Here is a 19,091-nt window from a genome sequence, read left to right on the forward strand (position 1 = left end):
TAATATCTAAAATTAGTCTGTGTAAGAGAATGGAAATACATATTTCTTTTATCTTTTCTCTTGCTGTGTGTGACATTTTAGGAGGTGACTGAGCTCGACTCTGACTACCGCAACTTTTGTGCTTGGAGGTCGACCTCTGTACGTAGAGTCCCCTCATTGATTTCCATCTGACTTCCGTTTTGTAACCTTACCTGCCGCTGTCTTTCATCCCCTCTCCTGCACACGCTACAAGACTGCATTGCAGTGTTTGTGTAGATGTTTGCACCTTGGTCTGTTCCCTCATTTTAGAGTGTTGCACATCCATTTGGGTTGATGTGTCTTGATTGTGCCGCATGTTTATCTCGATACCTCATTGTTGGTGCCAAGTTGCTGGTTTGATGTAAGTGAGTGGTTTGTTGCATTGCAGTCATGTTTTAGCTTGTTAGATAATAACTGAACATATCTCTGTGGTCAGGCGAAAACCTTTCATCTCTAAAATGTTTCAGGAACTAAGAACAACAGCCAAACGTATAGTTTGCCCGTTTTTTAAATGTATGCAACAGATATGAAAAATGGTTTCCCATGCCCAAGCGGCCACAGAAATGTCTCAACTCATTGTAGAAACAAGAGCACTAGAAAGGTTTTCACATGACAGTAAAAGTGTTGCACTATATGTGCTTCATTCTTTGGCCTCGGTCCTAATTAGGGATTGATTGTGGTTGTATGGATATTTGAGCGTGTGTGTACTTGTGTGAATAAATGCACAGATGCATCAATAAAGTCAGTTTTGGTGTTTTCCCTGGCCTGAGCTGAATTAACAGTGGTTTCCTCATTCATTTATTCATTCACTCTCCATACCACTACTGATGTACAGAATTATGTATTTAACTTAAAAAATGTAGTTATTACTATAATTGTGAGAATTGCCTGGCCCTACTCCCGAGGTTAATTTTGTCCCACCTCTAGGAAAAGGGGATTTGTTTAATACCTGGAATGGTACGTTCCATTGTCTTTCTGTTCAGAAGCTTAATACAGACACATTTTGTTCCCTTTGTGCAACCAAAATAACTTCACTTGTCCCACTGTATGTCATGCTGGAAAATGTGTGTGTATGTGCGTGCATCTGTTCGATACACCATGGTATCATAGGGCAGAGGGGTTTAACTTTTGCTGAGTTTACAGATCCAAGCAAAGAGTGCCAACGTCCAAGCAGAAGAAGTAAATAGAGACTGAGAGAAGTGATGTCATTAGGCGCACTCCTTCATATGCTTAATGTGAACATGTAAAACAATCTCTTCATAATCAATTAAAAGGGAGAAAAATAACACTAGCAGCAATAAGGGATTGAACATACAACCCTTCGAACAGGAGTCCTGTGCACTGACTGAGCTAAACAGGCACACAGCAAATGGCGTATTATAAATGATTTATGTTCTGGCCCGTCATGTAATGACTTGAAAAAAATTTGTCCCGATGCCAGACTTATTTGCTGAACCCTGCTGTGTGAGTGTCAACTGTAGGTGGAACTCTTCTTTGTGGGAGTCTGCAACATGTAGATTTTAGATTGTTATTGTTGGATCTGATTTGTCCTCGAGCACTTGCCAGACTTAAAGTTCATAAAGCATCGCATGAGTACACTTTATTAAGGGCTTTCATCCTCAATTCCAATCAAATACTCTTTGTCTGAAGAGAAAAATCTCCAGGAAGGGTTTGAAATAAAACGTATCGCAAAGAGGAATATCTTGAACAAAGACAGAATGCAGTCAGAATATTGGTAGAATGCCAAAACTCTTTTATAAAATAAATCTTTTTATAGATTCCTCCACTGAGATTAAGAATATGTAGAATCCTTTATGTACATGTTTAGCACTGTTGCTTTCCTGGAAGTAAACAGGAAATGGTAGTCATTGTCACCACCTGCTGAACAACTGAGGTAATTTCCACTCAGCACACAGAATTATCAGTGTTGACATATTTTACTTACGGAGTTTACCCTACTAGGGTACTTGTCCGTCGTATATTTTTCTTTATTCTGTAGTCATGCCACATGCCAGCAGTTTGTGCTTTTAAAAAAAGTTTAAACCAATGAGTGTCACAGCCTAAATGTATGCTTTATGGTAACCATGGTGGATTGAACTGCATTTTAAACAAACACACTTTGAACATTGTAAAGTTTGTCCTACACTAATATCTAACAACCGACAAGATTATGGTCTACACATATGAATGTAAAGTAGAAATTACCATCAGCCGTGTTCTTTAATGCGGCTGTTTCACTCCATCAATTCAAACTTTCTCTGCATACAGTAAATACTGTTGTCAAGGTTTGATCTCATGTCCATTTGTTTGGGTTGTACAATTATGATCAGAGCAGGATGGAGGACAAGGTGAATCAGACAGGTCTGTGTCAGAAAAAGACTGGATGTTTCTAGAAGGACTCGCATCTCATTACAGTAATAGACCTCAAGTTGTAATTGGTTGTGGACACGGTGAACTCATTGTAAATTGACTCCACAAGGACTCACGCACGCATGCATAATGGTGTTCAATGTCACTTTAAGCTGAGAAAGCTGGGAGGGTGTTAGGAAAGTGTGGCAGCAGCTCAGGTAGTTAAAGCTGGACTGGCACACAGGGACAGTCCCATGACAACACACCAGGTTGGGTTACAGCAGCAGCAGAGTCAGTGAGAGAAAGGATGCAGGAGATCTCACTTTGCAACTTTACATTAACTAGGACATTAACTAACTCACCAACTAGTTAGCTTAATACCTTATAATATTATTGTTTGGTGCAGTTTTTATACTGTAATTTGTTAAGAAGCAATAGATAGTGTTTATGGTTGTATGGTTGTATGCAAGTATTGAGAAATGGGACTACTGGACATAGTGGTTCTTGGCAAACTATGCAGTATGTGATTTTAAATTATTGAAAATGACAACTTTATTAGTGGAAGACAAGTCTCAGTAAAGTGGTGTATAACTAACATTAGAAGATTTTCCAGTGTTATTTTTTTATTAGGATTCTCAGGGGTGAATTCACAAAAGGATTGTGCGGCTATTGCATCAACTAAACCTGCACAAATAAGACAAAAAGGAACCGTGTAATTCTCAAATCTCCCGGAAAGGTTGAAATGCACCCCTAACTGTGCTGCCAAGCAAGAAGCATCTTGGTGCTCCGGTGCTATTGGCACATTTAAATTAGGTAATGTGCATACATTTGGTGCAAAATTGACCACACAGTTAGAGTGAAATCATTTTTTGCAACCCATTCTTTGCGAATTAGCCACTCAGCATTTTTTAACCTCCTTTCTCAGGCATTATGATGTATTTGAATATATTATAGCTCTCTCAAGCATCAGCTATACATGTTGTTCCTGTCTTACCTTGTTCTTGGTGTGAAACCTCATTCAGCTCAGTGTGAGAAGCAGCCGTGCAGTGCTGCTTTGTGCAAGGTCACTCAACACAAGTGAGACTAATTGCCCTCATTTGTGACTTTTGGAAAAGTGCTGAGTCACTGCTCACCCCAGAAAAAATCCCTAGGACCAAAAGAAAATATCAACATTTTAAAATGTTGATAATGTGGGAAATTTGTATTTCAACATGTTTGCTTACTTTTCCTGTTTAACACTTGGATATTCTTTCCATCTTTCTCTCTCCTTTACTCTTTTGCTCAGGACTTCTCGAATGACGACACCAAGCTGGAATACAATGTTGATGCAGATAACGGTATCGCCATGGAGGGTTATCTCTTTAAGAGGGCCAGCAATGCCTTCAAGACGTGGAATAGGTGCAATAGAGACTGTTTAATTACCATATTTATGAATATATTTAAAATTCAATTTTATGATAAGGAATAACGTGGCTGATAGTGGCTGATTATGGATTTAGAAGGGCAAGCATTGTCATCAAGATGTAGAAGAGATATTAAAGGTGCTTTAAATTTGAATATATCAACACAGGAAACAGGAAAAGGGTTAATGCTGTACATTATTACCAGAAATTACCATTCCTGACAATCCTATGACTCTGTCACTTCTTTTATTTTTTATTTTTTTTATTTTTTTTTGGTCCATATAATTGAGGTTTTATTTATACCTCTGGACCCAGAAAACCTTTAGAAAACATGTACAGATGATGCTTTGGTTGGGATAGCTGTTCCTCACGTCATTTTATTCCAAATTCAATATAAACAAAACTCAAGAAAAGTGCAAATAATGCAGTTTTTTAAAGATGTAATGAATTATGGCACTGTTAATGAATAAGCCTTTTTTGACTGAATTCTGCAAATTATAATTATTGTTGTTTGTTATTTTACGAGCATTTCTGGCAACTGCGTGTGACTTTGTTTTTCCCGGATCTCCTTTCAGGCGTTGGTTCTCCATCCAGAACAATCAGCTAGTTTACCAGAAGAAATTTAAGGTATGCCAGCGACTCTGCACTGTTGCTAAATGTTTGAGTCTACATTAGGGTTGTAATGTTATTACAGCTTCACAGTATACCATGGTATGAACTTTTACAGTTATCATACAATGTACATATGTACACGTAGGAGGGGGGGCGTTAGTTCAACCAAGAAAAATGCAAATCGTGCATCGTATAACACTGAGAAATGATCAAATATTGATGATTATTAGTTGAATTGGCCAGTTTATTAAGTTATGACCCATTTCCACAGGGCAGGAATGTCACGCTTATATATATATTTTTTCCCAACACCCTAACAGCAGGGAATAACCACACCAACCCGTGATATAGTCTATGTTGACCTCTTTTTAGATAGTAAGCTGATTAAAATATTGGCAAACATTTAGATTTTGATATTTTTCGTGCTTTATTTGTTGGTGAATCTATTTTAAATATTAAGGGAGAAAATATTTATGTGTGTGTGTGTATTGTGTTTAACCAAAGCTTCTGTGCTGTCCCCCCAGGACAACCCTACAGTGGTGGTAGAGGACCTGAGACTATGTACAGTCAAACACTGTGAGGATATAGAGCGTCGTTTCTGTTTCGAAGTGGTGTCACCAACCAAGTAAGTTTGAGTCATTGAAATATCCCTGCCTATTAGTCTAATGAGCACTGGAATATGTAACTAAAGGTGTGAAGGTGGAGTAGCAGTGTACCCACCTCCTACCACATGCACGCACGCACATACACTTTTGGCAGACAGCAGTTGTGTAATACTTGTGTGTCCCAACAGGAGCTGTATGATGCAAGCAGACTCAGAGAAGCTGCGACAGGCCTGGATCAAAGCTGTCCAGAACAGCATTGCCACCGCCTTCCGCGACAAGGGAGAAGAGGGCGAGGTAAAATCCAAACGCACTGACGCTGAGTGGATAGTTGAAGGATTCACACATTCACACATAGATAAACAAGTCAATACATCATGAGTGAACTTTAACTAACCTGTGTTTACTGTATGTACAAAACACCAGTTTCCTATACTCTTGTTACCATCCAGTTAATTTTTAGCTTGTGTAGACTGTTAAGTTACACAGGGATAAAGTTTCGTTTAATTTATTTAATTCTATTCCATCCCATCTTATTAATATTTACCATCCCTCTGGACATCTGTGCCTTCCCCCATCTCTCATGTCAGAAGCTTGATAGGAGGTCGTCCACATCGACAGGGAGCCTGGACTCTAGTGGGGAGCCGAAGGAGAGATCACTGAAAGGAGAGAGTGCCCTGCAGAAGGTCCTGGCAATCCCAGGCAACACCTGCTGCTGCGACTGTGGCCAGCCAGACCCCCGCTGGGCCAGCATCAATCTGGGCATTACCCTCTGCATACAGTGCTCTGGTATCCACAGGTAAAGTAATATGGTTTTGGTTGCAAGCAAATCCTCATAGGTCTTTTAATATGTTTTCGAACAGCTACACACAAGAATGACAGCAAAAGCTAGACCCACAATAACAAAGAACCATGGAAAAGATGGATAAATAAAATATCAGGCTAAAAAGAAAAATCACAAAGGAAGATCCAAAGTCATGAAGCTCTTAAATAACCAACTTACAGTTAGGTTACAATACATCTAAGTGCTATGAAAATTCCAGAACACAGAAACCGAGAGAAACTAATAAACCGAGGGAACTAATATCAGCACATTTTATTTATTTGTCTACCACTTTGCAGGAAAGCAGTTCATTTTGGTTCAGTGAAAACTGGAAAGAATTAAAAGTGGTCATTGCGTTGTGGCTTAGTCATAGAAAATAATTTCCTTCAGGACCGTGGTGTGAATGCTTTGCACAACATGTTGGTCTTCAGAGATTTATGAAATGTAAACTCACTGTTATAAACACCCAGCCTGCTTGGGATGTTGTGACGACCTTTAATTACTTGTAAGGTTAAAATATTTTATAATCATAAATTTTAATCTAAGTGTCCACGCCAGCTCCCATACTATCCATATAAAGCAATAATCACCCGGGGTTTCAGGTTCAAGAGTTTCCCCGCTACAACCTAAAAAACGAGTCGTTCTTAATTGTGATTCCTAACAGGAGTGGGTTCAGAATTTTAAGGAATTTAATTAAAGGAATTAAATTATCTCAGGCACTTTTCCTCTAGTGATATAATAACAAAGGCAGAGCTGCCAGTGTACCACATGTTTATCTGAGACGTATATCTTCTACATACTGGGTTTTTGTGATTAATACTGCCGTGAATCTGCAGACCCCAATTTCACCCTTGTGGCTAAAACTTAAACTATACTCATGTGTAGTATAATGGTCTTCAAGTAATGTCATTGTGCTTTTTTTAATGCTTCTTTCATCTACAGGAGTCTGGGAGTGCATTTCTCTAAGGTTCGGTCTTTGACTTTGGATACATGGGAGCCAGAACTACTAAAGGTGAGCGAGGAAAACCTGATGTACATAAACGCAGTTCAGACTTAATTTCTTTTTGTTGCACACACATTTATTTTCTCTTAGTCTGTTTTCTTATGTGCATGAAAATCACTGTAGACGGTGTAGCTATAGTTGAGTTATACATCCCACTGGCTGGTTGATTATCCAGGTGTGTTTGTAATTACTCATTTTATTGAACACTTTTTGCAGTTGATGTGTGAACTGGGAAATGGAGTGATTAACCAGATCTATGAGGCTAGGCGAGAGGAGCTCGGAGCCAGAAAACCACAGCCAGGAGATCCAAGGTACAGAACTGGTAGAAAGTATTTGTGTAAGTTGTGCAGGAATGAAGATTCATGAGTAAACACTCTTTTTCGCTGCATATAAATATCCTGGTATTGTAAATTTTTTTAGTATCTGACAAACAACTGAAAAGACTTTTTTTACTTTTTACTTTGTTTTTAGAAAATAATTCACTAGAATAGGGGTTTTATCGTTCCTAAAGGTGGGTCTGACGAAATCTAATACCATGACAAATACCACGATATAGAGCAAACAATGACACAGCAAGTAATGTAACTAAGTTGTGGGTTAGCTGTGTTGAATTTGACAAAAATACATGTATTGGATTAGAACTGCCTGCCCCAACTTTATATAAACTTTATATAAAGAAAATTTGACCTAAGCCTCGTTATGACAATTAAACACCTAGTATGCAGTTGTTGTACAGCCTCTGCATCACATTGAGCTTGGTTTGAGTAGATAAAAGTGTTGTAAAAAGCAGTAGGCTGATGGCCAGTTTATTTCTCACCTTATTCACAAACAAAACCGTATGCTTGTTCCAAACAGACACGAGGTGGAGGCCTACATCAAAGCCAAATACGTGGACCGCCGGTTTGTACGCCGGCCATCAGACGAGGAGCTTCGCAGCAAAGTAGTTGCTCTGAGCAAGCAGGAGAAGAGGCTGAGCAGCAGCTCTGAGCATCTGCCCCCAAGAGCGCCACCACCCACCCCAAAACTCAGACCCGGTTCAAATGTCTCTGGACAGTCAGGTCAGTAGAAAAATGAGTCACCTTTGAATAACAGATGACCCACAGAACCAAACTCACAGCAAAAGCCATTTAAAGGTATGATCCTGGTGGTGGGGTCCGGTAATCACACAAATGGTTGCCACTAAAAAGTATATTGAATTTTAGCTGGATGGAATTAAGTCCAACAAGCTGTCGGGACTAAATACAGTATTTATCAGTAACGTTTACAACATTACTAGTAGTTTGGGATGAGTCATTTTGAAAACTGAGATATTAAAATTAATAGAAGTTTTTGCCTGCTAATTGTATTTCTCTTTCATAGACGAGGAGCAGTGTTATATGAACTTTGCATTTTAAGTTTTCTCAGTGTTTTTATTTAATTTCTTTGTCTGAATTTCTAATTTTCCCTAACTGAAAATACCTGGTTAATAAACAAATGCAATAGGATTTCAGAGTGTGACTTCATTGGTTTACCTCGTAGGGCTGTGCGATATGACTAAAATCTTAAATCCCGATATAGTGTCTTTACATCATAAAGGTGGGGTAAGCAATTCTGGAGAAATCTTATACCATGACAAATACCATGATATAGAGTGAACCACGACACAGCAAGTAATGTAACTAATGTTAGCTAGGTTGTGGGTTAGCAAACTGTCGCTACTTGCTGCTGCAATAGCTAACATCACAACAAGCTGAATGTCCGTGAGCAAGTCATTAAACGTTACCTGACACACACATCATGGCTCGCCTATACAACAGACTTCTCTCTTAGGTATGAGCTCCTCGTTTTTGCGTGCATGGTCTGAGTCCTCCATGTTTGTCTTCCCTGTAACACCGGCACATGTGAAAGAACGTACTGCAGTGAAGTAAGTTTCAAGTTGGATATTATTTTAAAGTTGGAGGAATCTCCAACTAGGCGGCACGGTGGTGCAGTGGTTAGCACTGTCGCCTCACAGCAAGAAGGTCGTGGGTCGTTGCCCCGGCCTTTCTGTGCGGAGTTTGTATGTTCTCCCCGTGTCTGCGTGGGTTCTCTCTGGGTGCTCCGGCTTCCTCCCACCATCCAAAGATATGCGGACTAGGTTAATTGTGTGAGTGTGAGTGGTTGTTTGTCTGCGATGGACTGGCGACCTGTCCGGGGTGTACCCCGCCTTTCGCCCCGATGTCAGCTGGGATTGGCTCCAGCCCCCCGCGACCCTGTGCGCAGGATAAGCGGTTGACGATGGACGGATGGATGAATCTCCAACTTAAAAGCAACTTCATCATGGTGCAAAGTGACTTCCCTTGTGTGTATTTTTGCGATGCAACAAAATAAACGATAGAACATAATTTTAAACGGACGTTTTTCTATCATCAAACAATATATATCATCAGATCGCACAGCCCTATGCCACAGGAACAGAACATTTAATGACTTTAAGAAGCACTATATAATACACTGCATCCAGCGGGCAAAGCCAGTGTCATCTGTAATTGTGGCCACCTCTTCTATTGTATGTGATTTTTTACACTGCCATGGAGAAGTGTTCACCCATTGGCATACTGTATGTTCTCTGTGAACAGCATATGTCTATAAGCCCTCTTTGCCTCCCATTGCTTCTCGTAGTCTGTTTCTTCCAGTGTCGACCAAGCTGGTAGTCTAACTTTCACCCTGCTTTCCTCTCTCTCCTCTTCCTCAACCTCTTGTTCACACACACTCTCTCTTTTTCTATCCTCCCCTGGCTGTTCTTGTGCTTCTGGACTAACCCCTGCTCTCACCGCCTACCCTAAATCTCCCCACCCTGCTACTCAATTTGCACCATTTGCCTTCCAATTTCCGCACTCCCATCATCCCTAACGTAGCTGTTGCCAGCGGCTCGGGGGCCCGCCGCGACTCTCTCTTCTGTCCTGACGAGCTTGACTCACTCTTCTCCTACTTTGACAACTCCTCCAAGCTCAGGAGCAGTAAGTACTAAATGCTTAGTGTTTTGCTTGCTTCTCCATCCCCTCTGTCCGTTTCGTATTCCCTGCTTTGGGGGTGTGGACTAACAACCCTTCATTCATTCCTCTGTTCCTCTCTCATCCAGACCTTTCTAACGGCCCATCTCGTCATGTTAAGAGCATCACACAGAGTGTATCATGTTTTGTTTTTCCTGGGGTTGGGGAGTGTTTCTCTCACACATGGTTTTGATCAGTGTCTGGTATTTGCATTTGTTTCTTTCTCATCATATTTTTTTGGTATTTAGGGACCTGAAACATAAGGTGATGGTGGGGATTTGTCATCCAGTTCTCTTTCTGTTGATTTCAGCTGGGGACTTGTGTGTACACTTCACTGTACAAAATATTAGGACCACCTGCTGTTTCTGGTAATCACACTGGAAAGAAATTAGCACCTGTCTAAAGCCAGTAGATGTTCAAAAGACTTGTTTGTTTAAAATGCTTCTGAGGGCCTACATAAGGAGGCTGTGTGTGTTGACCTGCCTGATTTTTTGCTTTCCACCGAAACAATCAGCAGAAAGGTGTTCCTTTTATTTTATACACTCTGTGATTGATATCTGTATGTTGTTTCACAAGTAGTGATTCAGTCTTGTCTTACAGTAAAAAGTGCAGACAGCGGCATCCAGAACAGCGCTGATGGGAGCAGGGAGATGCTGGCCAACACCCCCTCCAATAACAGCCTGACAGATGCAGGCAAGACACAAACACATACACTTACACAACTCTGTCATTACATAGACGTCCCTGCCTATTTACATCAAAGGCCCACTTAAAAAACATCTTGCATAAGCATCGGAGCGACAAGGCGATGCTGGAGGAAGAATGATGCAAGAGAAAGAAGAAATTGCAAATGCTTATTGCAGTTTGGCTTATACACAAACCTTTAAAACACACAGTCATAGTAAGTGATGCCTTCATCTGTGCCATTGCTAAGATTAAAAGAGAAGGATGCAAATGTTGAGCTACAAGCTTCCACTTGGAGACAACTGCACATGAGCTAATAAGGGGTGACAAAAAATGTCCCTGCAGAAAACATTCAGGGAAAACACAACAGTCCATAAAAGTTTTTTTTAATGTAGCGCTATGTTGGAGACAAGAAGGAGCAATCAGAGTTATAGGACAGTTATGGAAGTTTTCTCCAGTAATTGAATGCCGCTCTGGAAAGCTTTATGAAGGGATATCATAGTTTTCCCAGACTGGACAAGATTTCGAAAATCAATAGTGAGGAAAACTGATACAATACACAGATGACTTGGCATTTCTACTTATTGTTGTATTTATTGTCGAGAGTGGTAAGTAGTAACTGATTCTACCCATTGAACTTGAATCTCTTTCTTCCTATTTTCCAGATGCTGCTGAGTCTCCACCCATGGCCATGCCAGCTACTCTGCCTCCTCCATCCCCTTGTAAGGAGATGGTTTTCTACGAGCCTAAGGAGTACAGCCCGGGTCTGCAGCTCTACTGGGCCTCATGTGCTCGCAGCCTGCCGGACATGGCGGAGGCACTGGCCCACGGAGCCGAGGTCAACTGGGTCAACACGGAGGACGACAAGAGGACGCCGCTCATCATGGCGGTACAGGGGGTGAGCATCGCTACCGATAATCCAGTCTACTCCGCACTATTTACTAAACTGATGGGGTATTTTGAAAGACCATTAACACACTAATTTAATAATTCAGTTTTTGTTAATGAACAGTAATTGAAGTGTTGCATATATAATGTGTAAAGCCAGTCAGTAATGCTATTCATGTTTCTATGTATACAAAATAAAAAAAGAAATCATCATTCAGGGAATGTTTTAGCCAAATAATTGCCAGCGAAACTGAAGAACTGATCTTGAGATAATAAGAAAACTTGCGTAGTACTATAATTTATTACATTAATTGTTCATTTCAGGGTTCGCTGGTCACCTGTGAGTTTCTGCTTCAAAATGCAGCAAATGTGAACCAGCAGGATGCTCAGGGCCGAGGACCCCTCCACCACGCCACCATGATGGGACACACAGGGTTTGTCTTACACATCTTACCTTCATTACTTTACTTTTGCTCAGAGAAGTGTGATTATGAACCCAGATTATGTTTGACCTAAAAATAAATAAATAAATAAAAAACCTAAACCTCTCTCTTTGTTTCAGGCAAGTGTGTTTATTCTTGAAAAGAGGAGCAAATCAAAATGCTGCAGACATTGACGAGAAAACCCCCCTGACAATAGCAGTGGAGGCAGCCAATGCAGACATCGTCACACTGTGAGTGTTATTCTTTTGTTGTTATAATTATCCACCATTAATAGTGGTTTTGTTAAATGTTAAGGCTCCCACTGTAGGATCAGTTTGGAAAGTGAAGCTAATTATTTGGTGTATTTTTAAGGTATTAATAAGGGCTAAATAAACCCTAACAGGATAAAACAAGAACCAGATGCAGAGCAGAGATCCCGCTAGGGAGTTCTTTTCTGAAACTGACTCATTGTACCTTATACCTCCATCACACAACTGCTTTAAAAAAGGCTGAACTCTTTTATGATTTTATTACAAGCTAAAAAAAACAAACATCTGAAAAAACTTAAGCCACTTTAACTTTCTGCATTAACTAAGGAGTAACAACCTTTCCCACAAGGTGTCACTGTTTAATCACTGCACAGATCTGTTACTTGTAGATGTAACATAGTGGCCTGTAAGAACTAATATTTATCAGAGTGAAGCATTTGTCTGAGAACTGTAATAAACTTATTGTGTTTGAAAAGAGTTGATAAGCATTACTTGAAAAACATTACATGTTATAAAATAATACATGTTATAAAATACAACTAGGACCCTGACATTAGAGTGAAATTGTAAGAGTTTGATTATTGACTGTACCTCTTAACTGCGGTTAATCTGTCACTTACTGTTTCTCAACCCACTCCCCAGGTTGCGACTGGCCAAAATGAACGAGGAGATGCGAGAGGCGGAAGGGCCCTACAGCCAGTCAGGTCAATATAACACCAACAGCCCTACCGAGATGCAGTACAGGAAGTGCATGCAGGAGTTTATTAGCCTGCAGCTGGACGAAACCTAATAACTGTCTGCTCTTGCTTAAACACAGGGGCAATGTATACTGTAAAACCAGGCTTATCACAGGACATGTAAAGCCCAGGTTTCAGAGTTGGGGTCAGTTGAAAGAAAAACTGCAGGTGAATCTAGACAATTCATTCTCAGTGGTTTGATTACAATTTTTTTATTAAGACTTCCAGCTTAAGAGAAATTTGATCCACTGATTTAAAGTGAACTGAGCCCAGCTCTGTCAGTTGTGCTTCTGTGTCCTACTGTACTGTGTGTGCGACTATCATCTTATCCGCCCAGCTCCATCAGGTTTCTGAGCCACTGCACATTAGTGTGGTATAAGATCAGGTGCTAGACTTTATCAGCTCGACTGGGTTAAAGCCATCGACTCTGGACATTACCCAAGAGTTCTGTTCCCAAGTGGAACATCCACATTTTCAATAAAGTGGCTGTTACTAATGTAAAAGTATTGATAGCACAAAATTTTAGTGTCACTTTTTACTAGCACTTCATCCCTTTAGGTTAGAAATTGTACCACGGTTGCTGATTCCCTCTATTTTAGAGGTGTTCTGTGATTTATAGCAGCTAATGAGAAATTACTTTTGGGCTAAAATACATTTTATTTTTTAATTAGTATAGTGTCTCTGCTATCAGTCACAGTATCTTTGCAAAAAAACTAGCTACCCAGTAACTGCCACCAGTATCCAGCGACACTGAGACCTCAAAATGGCGGCAATAATCTGACTTTTGAATGACATTTTTTATCATCTGACCAGTCTGGACAGGCGTAGTGTGTGTCTATAAAGTTTAATTTTTAATTGACCTGTCAGAGGTAATTTATGCACATTCCTATTAACGGTTATGCAACTTCTGTACCCTTTTTTTTTTTTTTTTTTTTTACCGCGATTGTATGGTTCCCGTTTTAAGTCTTAACCATTTTCAAGGCCTGTTTACTTATTTGAACTGTTTGTTGTCCAAACATAATGCATATTGCTGTTGTGACATGCCTGGTCAGAAAAGTTTTATAAATATAATTGTAGGAGCTGTATAATAAGTAAACTCACTGAACATGTTGTAAATGATGTGCATAGGTATAGTTCTTCATAATCTGACAGAGTAAGCAGAGGTGAGAGGGTGAGCGCCACCAAGGGGCTCTGTATTCACATCCTTGGTTTTCTTTTCGATTGTGTGGTGTTTACTTCCTGTTATGACAATATTGTGTCTTGGTTAGTAATCGGTTAAGTGTGCTTGCTCATTCCCCACAATCATGGGAAATCCAGAATTGTAAAATGATGAAGGCCTTTTACTGCCATCGCATTGATTGTATCGAATATTAGCGGGTTTTTACCCAAATCTAGACAAACCATCTGAGAGTGGTACATCGTCAAACAACAAGTGCAATAGTGTAGAAAAATATCCATGTAACTATGTATAGATTTTTATCACCTGCTAGTCCTAGCTTATTTATCTTAATCAAATGGGAGCTTTACAAAAAGAGAAAAATAGATATTCACTAAGAGTGTGGCTACTGAAGCAAAGTTCACTTTATTGATGGGTGAGTGAATAATGGAAACGTACCCCAGTTCCATCCCACGTCTCCGCTCCATGCAGCCCCAGATCCTGGGAGGGCACCAAAGCACTTTGATTAGACGGCCATTTCTGCTATTTCACATTGATACAGCAGTGCCCCCTGGTGCTAGCAAAACAATGTGTGCTGATAATGGCTGACTACTGTGGGGATGCGTTCGGTCAGGGATTACTGATTGTGTTGCGATAGTGTTCGCATGTAAATTAAGATCTTGTGTCCTTTAGAGTAGATGCTGAGGGGTTTTCTTAGAAGTTCATAGGTTGTAGGGAAAAGGGAGTCATGCATTCATGTGTGTTGACCGCAGGAGGGAGGGCTACACTCAGGAATGGTGTCCATATGTCCTAGAAGAATAAATCATCTGATATGGAGGGCTAGACTTGCCGCTCTAGGTAGCCAGACTGTTATTAGCCTGAATGCTGTTTTTTTTAAAAGTGGAAAATCCTGCATGATGATTTTTCACCTTTAAAAAAATAAGTCAGGAATGTTTTGGACCTGAATGACAAAGAATGACACACAATTCTTAATTTTTCTTATTATTATTTTCTTTAGCCTGTGCTTTAGCGGGTTCTCGATAATGAATAAATACAGAAACTATTGCTGGCCTTAAAGGTCAACAGCAGGGACACTAAGAATGATGATGAGAGGAACAGAAGGAGGTTTGGAGCAGAGTGGAGTCTGAAGTACAAGCTTCCAGTCGCTGAATGGTCCTCACGTTTGTCTTGCTTTGCATTTGCTTAGTTGTCAGCGTCAGCTCTGCGTCCTCTTAGATGCCCAGCGGCCTCTTCATCAGCGCCTCCAATCAGCTGATGAATGATAGGATTGATGAGGGATATTCAGGGGTGATGAATGTGAGGGAGAGCTAACCTCACCCCCCTTTTTTAAAATTAAAATTACAGCTCAAGTGTTTCTACCTGATTGTGTAGAAGTGCAGAGCGGTGGTTCTCAGCCTGCGAGTTGCTTTGTGATTTTTGTGGGCATTTAAAGTTCGGGAGGGGTATTTATATTTTTTTAAAACATAATGATACTTCTTTAAATATTTTCATGAATATATTTTTATTGAATTAGTATCTGTCTTATGTAGTCGTCTATAAATGTATTAAGAACCTGAAAAGGGAAAACTTAAACTTGGAACTCAAACAGATTGAGAACCGCTGCTCAGACGAGGCTCTCTCTTCTTTGTTGCTCTCATCCTCTTCTGTGTAAATTCACTCTCTCTGTTCTGTATTGTTGCTTTTCTTTTCTCACTCTCTTCCCCAGAGTTTGTGCCTTTCTTCTGTTCTCTCAGTTTTTTGTTTTTCCTTTGAGGTGCTGAGGCCAACACAACTGTATTCTTGTACATAAACTCCTGCACTTTAAACGCAATACAGTTGTTAAAAAAATTAATCTCTGATGGCTTGTCTTTTCTTTCCGAGTCAGTCTCCAGTTTCTAATGAAAGGCTCTCTGGCAGTTTGTTTTTTTTCAAACATTTGCATTTTTGCTTCTTCTGTTCTTCCTATATCTTTTCTGCCTCTGCGTTGCTCTGTTTCATATTTCGGGCCACGCTGACACTGACAGGTATGGCCGACTTTTTCTGTTTCATTCTTGTCCTGATGATGCTGTCACTGTGCATGAGCCCTCCACTCTGTTGATGTTTTATCCTTCTGTAGACATGCATGATGACGCATTAATGATTTTCTGTTTTTAACATAGTTTAGTCTTAATGACTTGAGTAATATTTATATTATTTTATTTAATTGAACTTCTTTGCTGCAGGTTGATGTAGTGAGGAGGGAGACGGCCTAAGTGGTGAAAAGGGCGGAAGTGTAATGAGTCTCTTCTTAGGGATGCTTCTAGGGATTGTTATTCCAGCATTTTACCTTTAATTAGCATTAAAATCACAAATTCAAACGCACGGAAAGTTCTCTGACAAAAGTCTAAAATGTTAGTATCGTACCCGTGTTTGTTATTAAACAGCTTGTCTCCTTGTATAATGCTCTTGTGCCACAGAGAGAGATAAACTTTGAAGTAAAGACAGTTACTGTTGTCAGAAAGGGTTAAACCACACCGCCCTGTTCTATATCTCAGTGGTTCCCAACCTTTTTTGTGTCTCCTTTTTAAAAATGAAGTATTATCTATTTGTCATGACATAAGTTGTGAGTCCTTTTCCCTCTCACTGTTTAATAAGGTCTTTTACAGGCCTGAAAAGTTGAGTGTTCAGTGACCCACAAGAAAAAGGCAAACATTTTAAGAAAATTCAGAAGAAAAAAAATTGTTATGTGTAATAAATGTTGGGAACCATTGCTCTGTCTGCCTTCTCTTGTGTGGTTTGCCTTTGTTGTTGATGATGGTCTTGTGTCCTTGTTTCTTTTCCAGGAGATGAAACCTACCAGGACATCTTCCAGGATTTCACCCACATGGCCTCCAACGACCCAGACAAGCTGAACCGCTACCAGCAGTATGATCACCAAAAACCCTGACACGAGCAACACCGTCCACTAGCACTTAAAGACACTGTGTAGTCAACCCTGGAGAGACAAAACGACGTCTGGAAAGACGCTGTCCACTTTCCCTTCAACACCATTAAAGCCAGTTAGTACCGCCACAGCTGGACTCACGTCACTATATCCAACGTGGCTGAAGCTCCCTTTCATTAAATTGTATTAATTTGACTTGCAGCTGCGATCACAGCCCTTGTTGAAAACTACAGGCATTTCACTCAAGTGAAGGGGGTACTTCTCTCAACCGCAAACCTCACTCTTTTTTTTCAAAGAAAGTGGGATATATAACAATAAATGAATGGTACAGTGTTGAAAGGATTTTAAAAAATCCTAAAAAAAAATCTAATGATAATGGAACTCGGTCTGAATGTAGAGCTGCCATCAAGGCCGTTAGTTATTTTGATTCAATTTTTTGTCACACTTCCTGACAGAAGAAATTTAAAGACAATTTCCTTTTTCTTTTTTTATATATTAAAAAAGAAGTGTGCTGCATCAGAGCTGTGAAGCGATAAGTGCATGATAGGTTGTTAAGTGCTTCCTCTTTTCAATAGGATTCTCGCTATAAGCATAGGCAAATGCTACAGGATCTTTTTTACCTTTTTTTGTATCAAAGTTTTGCTTTTAATGAACTCAGCAGCGTATACACGACAATATGCTTTTACTTATTTGCACAAATCTCTTTGTCTTAAATCGCCACTGATGTTTACCAGTTTTGATGGTAAGTCTTTGACATGTTAAACAATGCACAGTGATTGTGGAAGTTAACATGTTAATTGATGCATTTGTAATGTTAAATATATCATAGTTTTTTGTTTTTTTAAATATTAGTTATATTTGAACATGTTCCTGTGAATGATTTTTCCATATTGTCACCACATCAGTACCTGCAGTACGAGTCTGCGTCATGATTTTGTGGAATTAAAATGGCTTCAGTCCTGTTGAAGTTATTGTTAATTTGTAGATTGAGTCTCTTGCTGAGATGAGGTAAAAAAGTTAAGATGTAGAGTTAAAGAGCTCTACAATATTATGGACCTACTAGAGTATATGTGGTCATTTCATTCCTGTTGATTCTAGAAATGCCAGTAACACTGTATTTTTAGAGGTTTGTAATTTCCTAATAATTTCATAGGAAGTTGGTAATTTGGTATTAATTCTAGAGAATGTAGGATTTTCCCTGAAAGAACAGCTCCATTAAACCAAAGTTAGTGTTCAGTTAATATTGGAAACTTAGTTAAAATCCTGAAACATTAAAATCTTATCTGCTGACAAACGCCCCTTTCAGCGCTAACATCATCAAAAACTTAACTACAAACAGTAAAGCTGGATTCCCTTGTGTGTCTGGAAGGTCATTTAAATCCTGTTTCCCAATAATTAGTAGCAAATGACATAGAACTTTAAAGGAAATTATTAGGAAATGATGGGCCTGGAAAGCATTACAGAAATACTGTGCATACAGTCTGCAAAATGTCCAGGAGACATTACACTTCATTTCATGTGTTGAATTAAGTATTAAAGATTAATTTAGACATCATCAGGTGACTTCACTGAAATGTTCAAGTCCAGAAATCAGATTTCATGATATATGATAAATATACTGTTCTGTGATTTTTATCTTTTTTTTTAAAAACTGTAAAATCTTTACTTCTATATGATACCTAGTAAGATATTATATGAAGCGCAGAAGAAACCTTTGGCCAAGGCAACATGGGATACAATTCTTGTACATTTTGTACAGATGCTTTTGAATTCTCCAGAGAAGTATAAAGTTAGTGGTACTTGAATCATTAAATAAGCTTTTGTATATGCTTTGTATCCTTTGGTAATTTTAGCCCGTTTTATATTGCCTGTCTGTACACCAGTATACATGTACTGTATATTCTACCTGTAATGTGTAAGATCTTCAATACATATGGACTGAGGATTCATCAATGAATGTTGATTCTTTTTTTGATTTGCTTTGTCTCGAGGATTAATTTCAACCACTTTGGCTAAAGTCATTACAGGAATGTGTTTGTCAGCACAGAGTTAATGTGACTCAGACATTGGGTTTTGTTCAAAGTACGATATGGAACTAGACTCACATCAATCTCAACTCACAAGCTGCTCGTCTGAAGACAGAGAAAATAGTTTTACTGCTCTCCTGAGCTCAATTGTTATGAAGTACTGT

At 39.5% G+C, this 19,091-nt stretch overlaps 1 protein-coding gene across 2 annotated transcripts in view; it reads left to right on the plus strand.

Annotated features, from left to right (window-relative positions):
- The window catches only part of LOC123970916 (arf-GAP with coiled-coil, ANK repeat and PH domain-containing protein 2-like), a 57,042-nt gene extending 38,189 nt beyond the window's left edge, over positions 1 to 18,853 (plus strand). For both annotated transcript variants that reach the window (XM_046049307.1, XM_046049308.1), the window contains 14 exons: positions 3,653 to 3,765; positions 4,346 to 4,397; positions 4,907 to 5,007; positions 5,176 to 5,281; positions 5,575 to 5,783; positions 6,750 to 6,819; positions 7,027 to 7,121; positions 7,666 to 7,868; positions 10,422 to 10,514; positions 11,171 to 11,403; positions 11,718 to 11,827; positions 11,956 to 12,066; positions 12,727 to 12,788; positions 16,800 to 18,853. In XM_046049307.1, coding sequence (XP_045905263.1) covers positions 3,653 to 3,765; positions 4,346 to 4,397; positions 4,907 to 5,007; positions 5,176 to 5,281; positions 5,575 to 5,783; positions 6,750 to 6,819; positions 7,027 to 7,121; positions 7,666 to 7,868; positions 10,422 to 10,514; positions 11,171 to 11,403; positions 11,718 to 11,827; positions 11,956 to 12,066; positions 12,727 to 12,788; positions 16,800 to 16,903 — 1,662 coding nt within the window. In that variant the 3' untranslated portion in view covers positions 16,904 to 18,853. The remainder of the gene's footprint in view (positions 1 to 3,652; positions 3,766 to 4,345; positions 4,398 to 4,906; positions 5,008 to 5,175; positions 5,282 to 5,574; positions 5,784 to 6,749; positions 6,820 to 7,026; positions 7,122 to 7,665; positions 7,869 to 10,421; positions 10,515 to 11,170; positions 11,404 to 11,717; positions 11,828 to 11,955; positions 12,067 to 12,726; positions 12,789 to 16,799) is intronic.
- Positions 18,854 to 19,091: the final 238 nt, after the last annotated feature.

The sequence above is a fragment of the Micropterus dolomieu genome, linkage group LG05, assembly GCF_021292245.1.
Source record: "Micropterus dolomieu isolate WLL.071019.BEF.003 ecotype Adirondacks linkage group LG05, ASM2129224v1, whole genome shotgun sequence".
NCBI classification, from domain to species: Eukaryota; Metazoa; Chordata; class Actinopteri; order Centrarchiformes; family Centrarchidae; genus Micropterus; species Micropterus dolomieu.